The sequence below is a fragment of the Pelophylax lessonae genome, assembly GCF_965119305.1.
Source record: "Pelophylax lessonae genome assembly, chromosome: 3".
NCBI classification, from domain to species: domain Eukaryota; kingdom Metazoa; phylum Chordata; class Amphibia; order Anura; family Ranidae; genus Pelophylax; species Pelophylax lessonae.
In genome coordinates, this window is record NC_138770.1 from 126,222,570 (window position 1) to 126,238,008 (window position 15,439).

General features: G+C 41.7%; 1 protein-coding gene across 1 annotated transcript in view; it reads left to right on the forward strand.

Moving 5' to 3' along the window:
• HS1BP3 (HCLS1 binding protein 3) overlaps positions 1–15,439 on the forward strand; it is a 239,529-nt gene that overhangs the window by 201,556 nt on the left and 22,534 nt on the right. The window contains exons 5-6 of the mRNA XM_082251314.1: positions 5,273–5,442; positions 12,826–12,958. Coding sequence (XP_082107440.1) covers positions 5,273–5,442; positions 12,826–12,958 — 303 coding nt within the window. The remainder of the gene's footprint in view (positions 1–5,272; positions 5,443–12,825; positions 12,959–15,439) is intronic.

Genomic DNA, 15,439 nt, shown 5'->3' on the forward strand with positions numbered 1-15,439 from the left:
GTTTGTATGGCTAAATTCGCATCGCACCCGGTGCAAACACGCACAGGAGGCATTTTTGCAGCCGCATCAGGATCGGATCGCACAGCGGTTCACACTTGTGCGATCCCATCCTGTGCGAACTGCACGATCGCACTGCGATATGCGATCAAACTGGGGGTGTCGTTAAGATTACATTGACACCCCCAGCGTATCGCATATGGCAGTGTGAACTGCCGGGGGTGCGTGTGCGATGCGGGAAAAGGCTGCGAATTCGCAGCCTTCCCGCATCGCAATAGTGTGACCCGAGCCTAAAAGCCGGGACAGCAGTCCGTCTAGTAGAGGTGGTGAGGGGACTGTAGGTAGGCCTAGACAGTTGGTGATTGGGGATTCTATAATCAAAAGGACTGATAGAATAATTAGTTGCCAGGATCACCTCAACCAAATGGTTTGCTGTCTCCCTGGTGCCAGGGTTCGGCATATGGTGGACCGGGTTGATAAATTACTGGGAAGGGCTTGGCATGACCCAGCTGTCTTGGTCCACATTGGAACCAATGACAGAATATATGGAAGGTGGAGGCACCTTAAGAACCAATTTAATGAACTAGGCTGCAAGTTGAAGGGAAGGACCTGCAAGGGGATATTCTCTGAAATATTGCCTGTGCCATGCGCAACACAGGAAGGTCAGGGGGATATTAGAGAGCTGAATGCATGGCTAAAGACCTGGTGTAAGAAGGAGGGAATTGGGTTTTTCATTGGGGTGCAACCTACATGCTAAAGATGGTTTGCACCTAAATGGAAGGGGGTCTTTTGTGCTAGGGGAGAGGTTAATGGGAAGGCTGGAGGAGTTTTTTAACTAGGATTGAGGGGGTAGGGTGAATTAGATTATAATGGGGCAGACAGGTCAGAGAGGGGTCAGCCCCTATTGGTGGGTGGAATGGGGAAAGATGGGGGGAGAGTTATGGCAGAGGATAAGAAGGTTCCCATGTTACAAACAACCATTGGAAATTGTACTATTTGTACCAAAATTAAAAATATGCAAAATAAGTGTGCAAAATGTGAAGTCTACCAAGCAAAATAGATGAGTTGGAAGCTCTGGTGCATAAGGAGAACAATGATTTAATTGGTATTGCTGAATCTTGGCTTCATTCTTCACATGATTGGGCTATTAATAATCCTGGCTATGCTCTTTTTCGGAAAGACAGGGTAAAACGGAGGGGTGGTGGTGTCTGTCTCTATGTGAGAAGCGATCTCAAAGTGAGTGTGAAAGAGGACCTAGTTGATGGAGAGTGTGATCAGTCTGAAGCAGTATGGGTGGAAATGTACATAGGTGTGCGTAATACAAAGATTATCATTGGAGTTTGTTATAGACCTCCCAGTATTAATGAGGAGGTGGAGACTCAGCTCCTGGCACAGATAGAAAGGGCTGCAAGGGCTGGGACAATGATAATAATGGGGGATTTTAACTACCCAGACATTGACTGAAGTAATGGCACTGCTGAAACAGTTAAATGGCAAACATTTATAAACCTATTACAAGACAATTTTATGATACAGTTTATTGAGGCCCCAACTAGAAATGATGCTCTGTTGGACCTGGTAATCTCAAAGCATGCAGAGCTTATTAATAATGTTCATATAAAATAACATCTGGGTAGCAGTGACCATAATATCATTTCATTTAATGTTAGCTGTACGCAAAAAATGCATACAGAAAATACAAAAACACTTAACTTTAAGAGAGCAAATTGTCCAAGGGTGAGGGCTGCTCTGCAGGACTTAGACTGGGAGGCAATATTGGCATCGATGAGCACAGAACAGAAATGGGAAATTTTCAAAAAGACTGTATGCAAACTCACTGCAAATATATTCCCATAGGTAATATGGCCAAACTTAAAAAAGCTATAAATAATAAGAAAAGAGCTTTTAAAAAATATAAAAATGAAGGAACACTATCATTGTTTAATTGTTATAAAGAATATACCAGAATACGTAAAAAGGAAATCAAGGATGCAAAAATTCGAAATGAACGACAGATCACAAAAGATAGGAAAAAACCCCAAAAAATTATTAAAATGTATAATTAGTAAAAAGGTCAGGTCTGAGCATGTAGGCCCTTTACAAAATAATCTGGAGTGGTTTCTGGGGACAAAGAGGAGGCAAATGTATTAATAAATTTGTTCAGCTCTGTGTATACAAAGGAGCATGGGGGTGCTCATGACCATAATGAGGATGATAGTGACACAGACAGGGATCAAAGCCTTTGCCAAGTAACTTTAGACCTGCTAGTTTAACTTCTATTGTCGGGAAGATACAGGAGACTTTAATAAAAGACCACATAGATGAGTTCTTGCTGGAAAAAAATATTTTAAGCAACAGACCGAATGTATTCATGAAAGACAGAAGTTGTCAAACAAACCTGATTTCTTTTTATGAGGAGGTAAGTAAAACCTTGGACAGAGGGGTGGCTGTGGATGTAGTATACTTGGATTTTGCAAAAGCGTTTGACACAGTTCCCCACACACGGCTAATGTGTAAGGTAAAGTCTACAGGCTTGGAAAGATCAGTTTGTAAATGGATAGGAAATTGAATAAAATATAGAATTCAGAGAATAGTGGTTAATGATTCTTACTCTGTATAGTCTAAGGTTATTAGTGCTTTACCCCAAGGTTCAGTGTTGGGACCCTTACTTTTTAATATCTATATAAATTATATAGGGTCAGGGATTAAAAGTAGCATTTCAATCTTTGCAGATGACACCAAGCTTTGCAGTGGAATAATTTCCTTACAGGATGTCTCCAACTTACAAGCTGACCTCAATGCACTGTTTCATTGGGCAACTATGTGGCAAATGAGGTTTAATGTTGATAAAATGTAAAGGTATGCACTTGGGGGATAAGAATATGCATGCATCTTACATACTAAGGGGAGTAGAACTGGGGGAACCCATAGCGGAGAAGGATCTGGGTGTTCTGGTAGATCATAAGCTTAATAATAGCATACAATGCCAAGCTGCAGTTTCCAAAGCAAGCAAAGTCCTTTCTTGTATTAACAGAAGCATGGATTCCAGAGAGAGAGATGTACAAATCATTAGTAAGACCTCATCTGGAATATGCAGTTCAGTTTTAGGTACCAGTTCTTAAAAAGAATATCAGGGAACTAGAGAGAGTGCAGAGAAGGGCAACCAAACTGATATGAGGCATGGAGGAGCTCAGTTATGAGAAAAGATTAGAGGAACTGAGTCTATTCTCTTTTGAGAAGTGGAGATTTAGGGAGAGATATAATGAACGTGTATAAATACATAAGGGGTCCATATAGTGAACTTGGTGTTGAGTTGTTCACTTTAAGGTCAACACAGGGGACAAGGGGGCACTCTTTACATCTAGAGGAAAACAGATTTTGTCTCCAAATATGGAAAGGTTCCTTCACTGTAAGAGCTGTGAAAATGTGAAATAGTCTCCCTCCAGAGGTGGTTCTGGCTAGCTCACTAGATTGCTTTAACCACCTCAATACTGGGCACTTAAACCCCCTTCCTTCCCAGACCAATTTTCAGCTTTTAGCGCTGTTGCATTTTGAATGACAATTGCGCGGTCATGCAACACTGTACCTAAACCAAATTTGTGTCATTTTTTCCCCACAAATAGAGCTTTCTTTTGGTGGTATTTGATCACCGCCAGGTTTTTTCTTTTTTGGTGCACAAATAAAAAAAGACCGAAAAGTTTGAAAAAAAAACGTTTTTTTTGTTTAGGTTATAAAATTTTGTAAATGGATACGTTTTTTCCTGCACTGATGAGCACTGATGATGCCGCACTGACAGGCACTGATGAGGAGACACTGATGGGGTGGCAGTGATGGGGTGGCACTGATATGCAGCACTGATGGGCACTGATAGGTAGCACTGATATGCAGCACTGATGGGCACTGATATGTGGCACTGATAGATAGCACTGATATGCAGCATTTGTGGGTACTGATAGGCAGCGCTGATGGTCACTGATAGGCAGCACTGATGGGGACTGATCGGCGGCACTGATGGGCACTGATAGGCGGCACTGATAGGTGGCACTGATGGGCGGGACTGATCGGCACTGATGGGGGCACTGATGGGCACTGATAGGCAGCACTGGTGGGCAATAATGGGCACTGGTGGGCGGCACTGATAGATGGCAATAACGGGCACTGGTGGGCAGCACTGATAGATGGCATTGGTGGGCAGCACTGATAGGGGGCACCACTGGCAGGCTCTCTGAGCCCTGTTTGCCATCCCTGGTGGCCATGGTGGGCATCCCTGGTGGTCATGGGTGGGCATCCCTTGTGGCACCCCCTCCCCCCAGGGCTGCACTGGTAATCAATCATCTGATTACCAGCACAGACCCCCCCCCCCCTGTGATCAGTGAGTAATCAGAAATACTCACTGATCACCCCGGCTGCAGAATCGATCCTCTGCTCTTCTCCTCACTGACAGGATCTGTCAGGAGGAGAAGAGATCGAAGCCGTTACAACGGCTGTATTGACATTACATGACGGCTGTGATTGGACACAGCCGTCATGTGATCAGGAGGGCCAATCACAGGGCTCTCCTGCCGAGTCTTGTTGCTCTGTGTCCTAGGGACACAGGCACATCGACATTGCGCCGCTGCGCGCGCCCGCGGCGGCGCAATCTCTCTCCTTCTGAAGGACGTTCCGGAACGTCCATTCAAAAGGACGAGACTCCCGCCCGGCCGTATATCTACAATGGCCCGGGTGGGAGGTGGTTAAAAAAGGCCTGGATTCTTTCTTGGGTGTACATAATATAAATGGGTACTAATATTTATAGGTAAAGTTGATCTAGGGAATATCCAATTGCCTCTCGGATCGGAGATCAGGAAGGAATTTTTTTCCCCTGCTGTAGCAACTTGGATCATGCTTTGCTGGGGTTTTTTCGCCTTCCTCTGGATCAACTGCGGGTATAGGATTGTGTATATGGGATTGTATGGTTGGGTTTTTAATACTGTTTTTTTTTTTTTTTTTTTTTTTTTTTTTATTGGTTGAGCCAAATAGACTTGTGTCTTTTTTCAACCTATGTAACTGTATGTGTATATATATATATATATAAATATATATGTATGTATGTGTGTATATATAATGTATAGCGCTGTGTAAATTGACGTTATATAAGTACCTGTAGTAAAGACTCTATGATCCATGACTGTCCAGGCAGGGAGATATGACCTTTTTGCCCATTCCGGTATTGCTGTTCCGTTATATGCCATTACTTTATATGTGTCATTTATACGATATCCTTCCATTATTCCAGAACAAAAATCAAAAAGAAAAAAGTAATCGTAAAGAAATATGACGCTCCCCAGATAAAACCCCAGTCCACAATGTCTCTGTTCAACGATGAAGTTGATCCAGATGCAGAACTGTTTGAACCAAGTAAAAAAACTCCAGCCACTGACAAGAAATCCTTTTCGGCATCTGATGGTAAGTTGTGTTCAAGTCTAAGTATGTTGTTAATGGTACTTTTTTCTGGCCTTCTCATTATTACAATTTTTTATTGTTTCCTATCTCTTTGACATTTTTTCACTTTTCTCTCTACTGTCTACAAAAAAGACACATATTGTCAGTTGGATTTCCATCCCATTAACCATATGGCCTGTCTTCTCCTTCCTTCCTTCCTTCCCTCCTTTTTCTAGCATTAAGGGGTATTAAAGATCTGGCTTAAAAAAAATAAATAAAAATAAAATAACAAACATGTTATACTTACCTGCTCTGTGCAGTCATTTTGCACAGAGCAGCCCTTACCTTCCTCTTCTCGGGTCCCCTGCTGGCGCTTCTGGCTTGCTATGGGGTCACTCCCGAGCCCTGCTCTATGCGTCCATAAGACACATAGAGCCACAGCTTGGCCCTGACCCCCACTCTGTCCAAATTGGCTCACTAGCAGTGATTGACAGCACTGGAAGTCAATGGCTCCCGATGCTGTCTCAGCCAATGAGGAGTGCGAGTCCTGGGAAAGCTGAGGCTCTCGTGCACATTGCTGGATCGAGATGGGGCTCAGGTGAGTGTTAGGGGGGCTGTGGGGGAAGCAGCACATAGAAGGTTTTTACCTGAATGCATGATGGTAAGAAAAAAAACCTTCAGTCTTTACAACCACTTTTTATGGCTCAGCAGTAGATACACTTATATGCAAAATTCAAGGTCCAGTTTAGAAGCCACCAGGAACTTTTAAGTAAGCTCAATTGGAAAAGTTCACAAGTAGGCCATCAGGTCCATTGGCTACCTGGTTCCGGAAATTAGCCCAGTTCTGATATATCTTGTACCTAACCATGTGAACCTGACAGCTTCAAAGACACTGGAAAAACTACTGTTTGCGGTGACTCCAAGGACATACTGGCACATACATGTGTACAAATTTAAATTTTAACTCCCTATTCTCCCTATTTCTTCTCAGGATATTATATTTGAATATGTCTAAATCACAGATAAAAATGTTCTCCTTCCACGCAATGCAATGTAAGCTTTCTTTGTTCTACTAAGTCTGGGTATGGTGAAGTGGAGGAAGTGGGCATAGACCAAGCTACAGTGATGCTAGCCATACAGAAGCAGATTTCTCTTCAATAATGACAGAGAATGCTGCCATTGATTATTAATAGAACTCTTCAGACAAGATTAAAGCGGTAGTAAACCGCCATTGATGGGAAAAAAAAATCCCCTGCATGGCAATGTCATAATGTGCTAGTATGAATCGTGTACTAGCACATTATGAGAGACTTGCCTTAGAATGAAGCCCTCCATCACCGCGCTGCCACTGCTGAGTGCACTGACATTTTCCCCCAGTCTTCCTTCCAGTTTTGCATACCCTGGCTACATGAGTGGCCGGGAGCACGATGACATCACTCCTGCGCATTTGCGCAGGACCCGCCATTTACGGCACAGGCTCAAAAGGGTATGCCAGACCTTCAGAGCATGTGCGCCGGTAACGTAACCCGCTGCATGCACTCTGAATATTTCCTAAACTATGTAAGTTTAGGAGATATTCACAGTGCCTACAGGTAAGCCTTACTATAGGGTTGCTGTAGGTACAAGTGGTAGAACAGAGTTTACTACCACTTTAAGCAGCGAGCACACACTCATTACGTCTGTAAGCATTGGGGGAGCAATGGTAAGGTATGGGCCCACATGATAGTGTCTCTTTTAAGTGTATTTCCACTTTTGCAACCAAATTGGGATAACATCTACTTTATACATGGTACATGTTCCCATTAACATAATATAACATAAAGAAAAAAGAAAATTGGTGGTTACCTGTTTTAAGAGTGCTTTTCGTTCCATGCTCTCCCTGCTTAATAATATTTAACCACTTCCTGCCCGCCCACAGTACTTCTACGGCTAGGCTACATCGCTGCCTGTTGTTGGGTTTTCAGGCGTGCATGCCCCCTGCTGACCTGTGCTGTTTTTGGACACATTGCGAGTTTTCAGCCAGTGATTTTGGCTGTATACCTGCTGATCAGCTGTGGCCAATCCCAGCACAAGGTTCTGTGTTTACAAACTCTGTACAAAGACAGCGATCTTGCAGTTTTTTTCCCCTTAAATCAACTATGAGTTCAGGGAGAAAAAGCAGTCAGTTCTGTGAGTAAAAGCAGCACACATTGCACTTATTAGGTACACAGTTAACCCCTTTATTGCTCCTTGATGTTATTTCCTTCCCAGCCAATGTCATTAGTACAGTATCAGTGTACAGTATTATAGCTGATCACTGTAATAGTGTCACTAGTGACCTCAGTGTCAGTTAGTATTCCTCCCAGCCAGTGTCTGTTAGCGCCAGATTTCCCGCCACACTATCACAGTCGCACTAAAAGTCGCTGATCACTGCCATTACTAGTATAGCTGCAAAAATTCCAGTATATTTTCAATAGTTTGTAGACACTCTAACTTTCACATAAACCAATTAATATACACCTATTGGGATTTTATTATTTTTTTAACTAAAGACGTAGTAGAATACATTTGGCATAAACTTAGGAAGAAATTTGATTTTACTGGATATGTTTTAAAATAGAGTAGAGTAGATAATATTGTTTTTAAATTTTTTTCTCTCCCAAATTTCAGTCTTTTTTCGTTTATATAATAAAAAACCCAGTGGTGATCAAATACCACCAAAGTAAAGTTCTATTTGTGTTAAAAATGTATATAAATGTAGTTTGCCTACAGTGTTGCATGAGCGTGCAATTGCCAGTTAAAGTAGCACAGTTCTGAAATGGTTTGGTCATGAAGAGGGTAAAACCTTCTGGAGGTCAAGTGGTTAAGGCGAGCAATGTTTATTATATTCCAGTGCTGGTATATTTTCACTAATCGTTTCTGTTTGTGCTAGCTTACTATATAGGCCCAGTAGTATATTGCTCTTCTAGTGTTTATTACAAAGTGACAAAGATAAAAGATTTCTGTTCTAAAGCAGTAAGTAAACAAAGGTCTTTGTTTAATGCAATAATCGACTTTGGTAAATGGCATTGTCCATAAAAAGGAGTTTATTTTGTGATTTATTATTACATACTTTAGGTTTGTTCCTTGTGACATCGTTCTTGTAGTTCTCACAGTATGAATAATAATGTTCCATCATTTCCAAACTTCCTATTTTACCAAGAAGAGGGAGTGGGGGCTGGGTGTAGCCCTCCACGTGGTTTACTAGTATAGTACATGTAATCCCAGACCTTAGAGCTGTCATAACACACATGATATAGTGAGTCTTACAATGGGTGTACGCCTGTCTGGTACAGAGACCTAAATATACTGCAGCTGGGAAAATACAAAAACCCGACTCATTGATATATGTTGCCGTTTCCAGAGAAATTATTTATGATAGATTGTTTAGAACGATGTGGTATATTATTTGAAAAAACGCAGGTTACCAAGGGAGTCTGTGATGTATGTCATGTGCCTTTTGAAGTGGCTTGTTCAAGCTTTATTTACAGCAACAGAACAACGGACATAAAACAGGAGCACTTTTACTAAAAAGCAGCCCTGAGGTCCAACTGCTGGATGGAAATAAAAATACTAAATATTTATATTCAATATTTTAAATTATGCCTGACTAAAAAAGGTTTTTCAAAATACACATTTTTTTAGACCTGACCTCAATCCCTTCCTGCCGTGCTCTGATGTCCCTGTAACTGGGTCTTTACGAAGCAGGATGGACTGTCCAATTACTTGACCACTGTGGGAGGGCGCAGTGCGCACACTCTCAGCAGAGAAACCTTGACTGTCCTGGACGCGTATGTGTGACGTGTGGGCGGTTGAGTCCACCCTCTTTGCTACCACACATGTATATGTTAGGTGGCCAGCAAGAAGTTAATACATAAAGAAAACAAAAAAATGATACTTTCTTTAAGGTGAACTCTGTTACCCATTTTACTTCACAATTGCAAAGGAGATGTGTCTTTTTTTTTAATGAATGTATAAAAAAGATATACATACATACTCGCCTCCATGTTGCAGCGTTGGTATAAGGCTGCAACTTTCCCCTGAAAGAAGAAAATGGTCGCACACCACCACGGAAGTGGTACGAGGTAAAGCAAGGTAGGACAGTAGACGCGTTTCACACGACTGCTACGTGCTTGTTCATGCTTCTCCTGGTGGCGATCGGAGGTTCAGCACTCACCTTGAATCGTGGAGTTTCACTAGCCTGAGCGGTGTGATCTCTCTTCATTGCAACTTTCCCCAGCAGCTCTAAGCCTGAGAACCTGAGCAATCACATGACTGCCTATTACGCAGCTCTCAGTCCACTCTAAACAGAGAGCAGTGACTGTCAATCACTTCTCTATGCTCAGCTTCCCCAGTGCTCACTGTAGCGCTGGACTGGAGAGGGGGCAGGAGCAGCTGGCTTAGGCTCTCAGTGGCACGCTGAGAGACTGAGTCAGCTGCTTATCCGGTATCTGGTTGGATCCCGACATTACTGTAGGGATATTTCCAGAGACTGGTGTGGCCTGGTGATGCCAGCTGACAGCCGGCTTCGGTCCGCTGTTGGCTGATTCTGATTCACAGGGAAGCGCAAGCAAGTGCACTTCTGTGACCCAGAAGAGAAGTATGACCAAAAACGGCTTTGGCCATACTTCTCTTTTAATAGCAAATGGTTTGAATAAAATCAGGATCAACGTGCTGTCTGCTATCACCTTTCTCTGTTTCAATTGTTTTTAATAAAGTTTAGAAATATAGTTGTACAATGAACAAAGGGGTAGAGCATTTCACAAGGGCTTGTACCAATGTTAGAATGCAGAAATTGTTCAAGATTTTTTTTTGATAATCAAAATAAAAATACAGCCAACACATTGCTAGTGATTGGGACATCCCTTCTTCAGATGATGGTGAGCCTTTAAAAAAAACAGTGTTTTCATGCAGGTTGCTTGAGTTTTTCCGGTGTTCCTTTTTTTCTGTAGAAAGAAGTCTATTGCTGATCAGTCAGAGATTTTCCAACATGTTTACCACAGGAAACAAAGTTTCAGCCCATCAACTCCAACACTAATTGAACATCATGTAGACATCTCTAAAAGTCTGGAATAGCCTCACAGTGACCACTGGGGTTGTGATAAGAGATGAGACAATGTCCAAGGCTCAGTTAAATATATATATATATATATATATAAAAAATGGGGAAGTTTTGGAGATCTAAGTTCTTCACAGAGATGTCCACCTAAATGCCGTTCGAAAGATTTTGCACCGAATGAGCTTAAACTTTGAAAATTACTATTACATACAGTATGCTTACAAAATAGTGTTGTGGTTGGGTGGCCAAAGGATGAGTACACAAAAGTATGTAAAAGGAGCAAACACAGGTCTTTTCCAGCCTCTCTTGACTCACTTTTAGTAGTCAGAATGCAAATAAAGCTAATCCCTTTTCGGAATTCCATGCATTAAAATGACACCCGCTTCAAAAGAGAGGAGATGTTTCTGCTTTGTGTCTGAAATATGTACACCAGACCAAACATTAACATCATGAGTAATACCGCCATAAAATTCATCCTAATTTATATTGGATATTATGGAGAATGGAGTGTGCACAGATTGATGATCAGACTAGATCTCTTTGTGTATCTAGACATGAACGGAATGGTAAATAAAGTTTATGGGTCGGACATTATCACGACTTTGAAGAGAAACACATAGAAAAAAGATTTTACAGTAAGTGTGCATTGTGTGAATTCCATTGTGTTTTTTGTTTCTGAGACAAAGACAGGCTAAAAAAAAAAAAAAAACTGGACACGATTTTTAAAAACATACAAAGGTGTCCTTCAAAAATGTCTCTTTAGCCCAAACACCACTGATTGCCCCCAATGTCATGGCAACTGGGCAGTGCAATCATGTTTAGGCACACCTGTATTCATTTTGGATTTGGCAGGGAATGATTAACCACTTTCCCTCCGGAAGATTTACCCCACCCCCCCCCCCCCCTTCATGACCTGGCCATCTTATGCTTTTTGGCACGGATTTATTTAACTGACAATTGAGCAGTCATGCAGCACTGTATATAAGCTAAGTTTGTCATTTGTTTCCTACAGATAGAGCTTTCTTTTGGTGGTATTTGAGCATTGTGCTATAAACAAAAAAAAAAACGGTAATTTTGAAAAGAAGCAAACAATATTTTTTTATTTCTGCTATAAAACATATCCAATAAAAAAAAAAATAAAATGACCTGTTGATCCTGCGAAAGAATGCAATGTTCTTGCTGTTTGCACTGGTCCAAATCATTTGGCGGAGGGGGGATTATGGTGTGGGGTTGTTTTTTCGGGTTGGGCTTGGCCCCTAGATCCAGTGAGGGGAACTCTCAGCATACCAAGACATTTTGGACAATTTCATGCTCCCAACTTTGTGGGAACAGTTTGGGGATTGCCCCTTCCTGTTCCAACATGACTGCACACCAGTGCACAAACAAGGTCCATAAAGACATGGATGAGCGAGTTTGGGGTGGGGGAACTTGATTGGTCCTGACCTTAAACTGATCAAACACCTTTGGGGATGAATTAGAGCGAAAACTGCGAACCAGGCCTTCATGTCCACATCAGTGCCTGATCTCACAAATGTACTTCTAGAAGAATGGTCAAACATTCCCAAAGACACACTCCTAAACCTTGTGGACAGCCTTCCCAGAAGTGTTGAAGCTGTTATAGCTGCAAAGGGTGTGCCAACTCAATATTGAACCCTACGGACTAAGACTGGGATGCCATTACAGTTTATGGGCGTTCAAAGGCAGGCATCCCAATACTTTTGGTAAAATAGTTTCTATTGTATAGAGCAGTGTGTACTTGTGTTTATTGTTGTTTCTGCAATGTATTGCCTTGCTTTAATGCCTCAATAAATTCAACTTGAGTATGTCTCAAAATGTCTATACATTTCTCCATTTCTTTGTGTCTGACTTGATCGTAAGTACGAAGTGTCTGTACACTAGCCTTAAGGCTCCATTCACACCTGAGCGTATCGTTTTTAAAGCGTTTCTTTGGGCTTTTTTCATGGTTTTCTTTGTTTTTTTTATACGTTATTTTTTTGGGGCTTTTTTCAGGCGTTTTTTCTGGTAATTTTTGCAGGTATTTGGAGGCAGGCATTGACATCTAACAAAAACGCTTGTAATCTGCCAAAAATAAGCTTTTTTGAGCTTCAGGCGTTTTGCCTCAGGTAACAAAACGCTCGTATGTGAACAGTAGCAATTGAAATGAATGGGATTTTGCTTGTTGGGCGTTTTGAGACTTCAGAGATGAGCGTTTTACGAGCTGAAAAACGCTCAGGTGTGAACAGGGCCTAAGTAATTCTGTTGTTTATGTTTGTGCTTTCACTACTTCCCCAGTATCATTCTTTATTTTTATATTTTTTTGTCTCTTTTAGATGTTAAGTTATTTGAAGAACAGGACTTGGGTGGAACTGTGAGAAAAGGAGACTCATTACTACTACCATCTGCTTGCAACGATGACCCTTTGTTCAAACCTTCAGGTGCTGAGAATGTAGATGAATTATTCCGGTAAGCAGTCTTTGTATTCTTTAAGACAGGGGTCTTCAAACTATGGCCCTCCAGTTGTTCAGGAACTACAATTTTCATCATGCCTAGTCATGTGTGTGAATGTCAGAGATTTACAATGCCTCATGGGATGTGTAGTTCCGCAACAGCTAGAGGGCCGTAGATTCTGGATCCCTGCTTTAAGACATTGGCATACTGATTCATTCCTCAGTGTTGAAAATTATCAACAGCATCCATAGTGCTTTAAAAACAATGGCAAAATGCACGACTAGACTAGAGAATGATATAATCAAGGTGAAATGGTGAAATCAAAGCCTACTCCCACCACAGCCCTCTGACCTTACACACAGCAGTAAAGAAACTCCACTTTTGTTGATAAAAAACATTTTCCTCTGGGTAATCTATGTACATTGCAAGGATTTTACCAAACGTTGTTGCAGAGTCCTACGTTTTATTATTCTGGAGAAATAGCTGTTTTTATGTGTCCATGTGCTAGTGAATCTGTATGAAAGTGGTTTCCTAATTATCAATTATCAGCTGCTGCACCTGTAGGACTCTAATGAAGAAAAATGAAGGGTCTGCATCCCTTTAGACGTAATTTCCTGAGAATATCTTTCCTTGGTAATATCTCCCCAAAAATCAAATTTGTATCCTTAGGGCTCTTTCACACGTTTTTTTAGGCGGATCTGTTCGGATCCTCCATGCAGCTCTATGGGGCAGCGGATGTCAGCGGAGACACCTCCGCTGACACCCGCTGCCATCCGTATCCGATCCTGTCCGTGAAATCTGGACGGATGGAAACCCTATTTTTCCATCCGTTCAGGGATCGGATCGGATGAGAGCGGACAGGCTGTCCGCTCTGATCCGATCCCCCATAGAGAGCAGCGGGAGCTGTGACACCTCCCTCTCCGCATTGCAAGCGGAGACGGAGCTGTCATCCGTCGGCTCAGCGGGGATCGGCGGATCGATCCCGCTGAGCAGCACGGATCCGCCTACGGAGGCGGACCGTGTGAAAGAGCCCTAATGCAGATTTCTGGGAAAATCAGTAAGCCAATCATACAAGCAGGAAATGACATACCTGGGGGACATTCTGTATACCATCTGTGTACAGAACGCCTACAGGTAGCCATATTGCATTGCATTTTACAGAGAATTACAGATTACAGGTTTGCAGTTGTGCCATACTCTTCCCATTTTCAGATGATGGATTGAACAGTGCACTGTGAGATGTTCAAAACTTGGGATATTTTTTTATATCCTAACCCTGATTTAAATTTCTCCACAACTTTATCCTTGACCTGTCTGGTGTGTTCCTTGGCCTTTATGATGCTGTTTGTTCACGAAGGTTCTCTAACAAACCTCTGAGGGCTTCACAGAACAGCTGTGTTTACACTGACATTTAATTACACAAAGGTGGACTCTATTTACTAATTAGGTGACTTCTGAAGGCAATTGGTTCCACTAGATCTTAGGGGTATCAGAGTAAGGGGGGTCAAATACAAATGCACGCCACACTTTTCAGATATTTATTTGTAAAAAACATTTATGCACCACCTAGTGTTGGTCAATCACATAAAATCCCAATGAAATACATTTACGGTTTTGGTTGTAACATGACAAAATGTGGAAAATTTCAAGGGGTATAAATACTTTTTAAAGGCACTGTATCTATAAAACTCAGATTTAGGTAAATTCAGGAACTTGTTACCTCAGGAATATTTTTTTTTTCTGGCCATTGTATGTCTCAAGTTTGCAACCCAGTCTTGAGTCACAGCGAGGCTTGGGAGCCGTTGGTTATATTAGACTACACATATAAATTAATCTGCTGTGTGGTTCAGTGCACAGACACTGGAAAAATGCCCTATACAATCTCTGATTCAGGGATTCCATAGCTTGCTGGAGGTCATTCTTCACTCAACTGTACCAGTTAGCATTAGAAAAGGGGAAGAGGAAGCACAGCGATAACTGCACAAATGAACAGCGTAAACTAAACATCATTTTCTTTTTAATGGGCAGCTCATAATAGTTTTCCAGCCTATTATGGAAAATGTGAAGCACTTCTTTTCCTCCACCCTTTTTTCTTTCAGTACAAACCTCTTGTTGCATGAGTTATTCGAATGAAAAATAGCCTAATGTTTGTTGTAGCTATGTTGTGCTGTTACGCTTCTAGGCTTTACTGCTTTGTTTAAGCAAATATTATTTCCTGGGGACATCACTACTGCTTCAACATAAGAGTCTCAGTGACAATACAGGAGAACCACAGCTTGAAGAGTAGTGGAAGAGGGCTTCTATATGCTAATGACTGAGGAAGCTATATAGCTGAGTATTGGGAATCAGTTCTGCAGTGCTGATTTAGATTAAAAGCCATATGCATACATAAATACAAACTAGAATACAAAAATCGCAATGCCATGTAGGTTATTCTTCTCACATGTGTTTTTTGGGTTTTTAATTTATGTGGCACCAACATATGCTTCAGCTCTT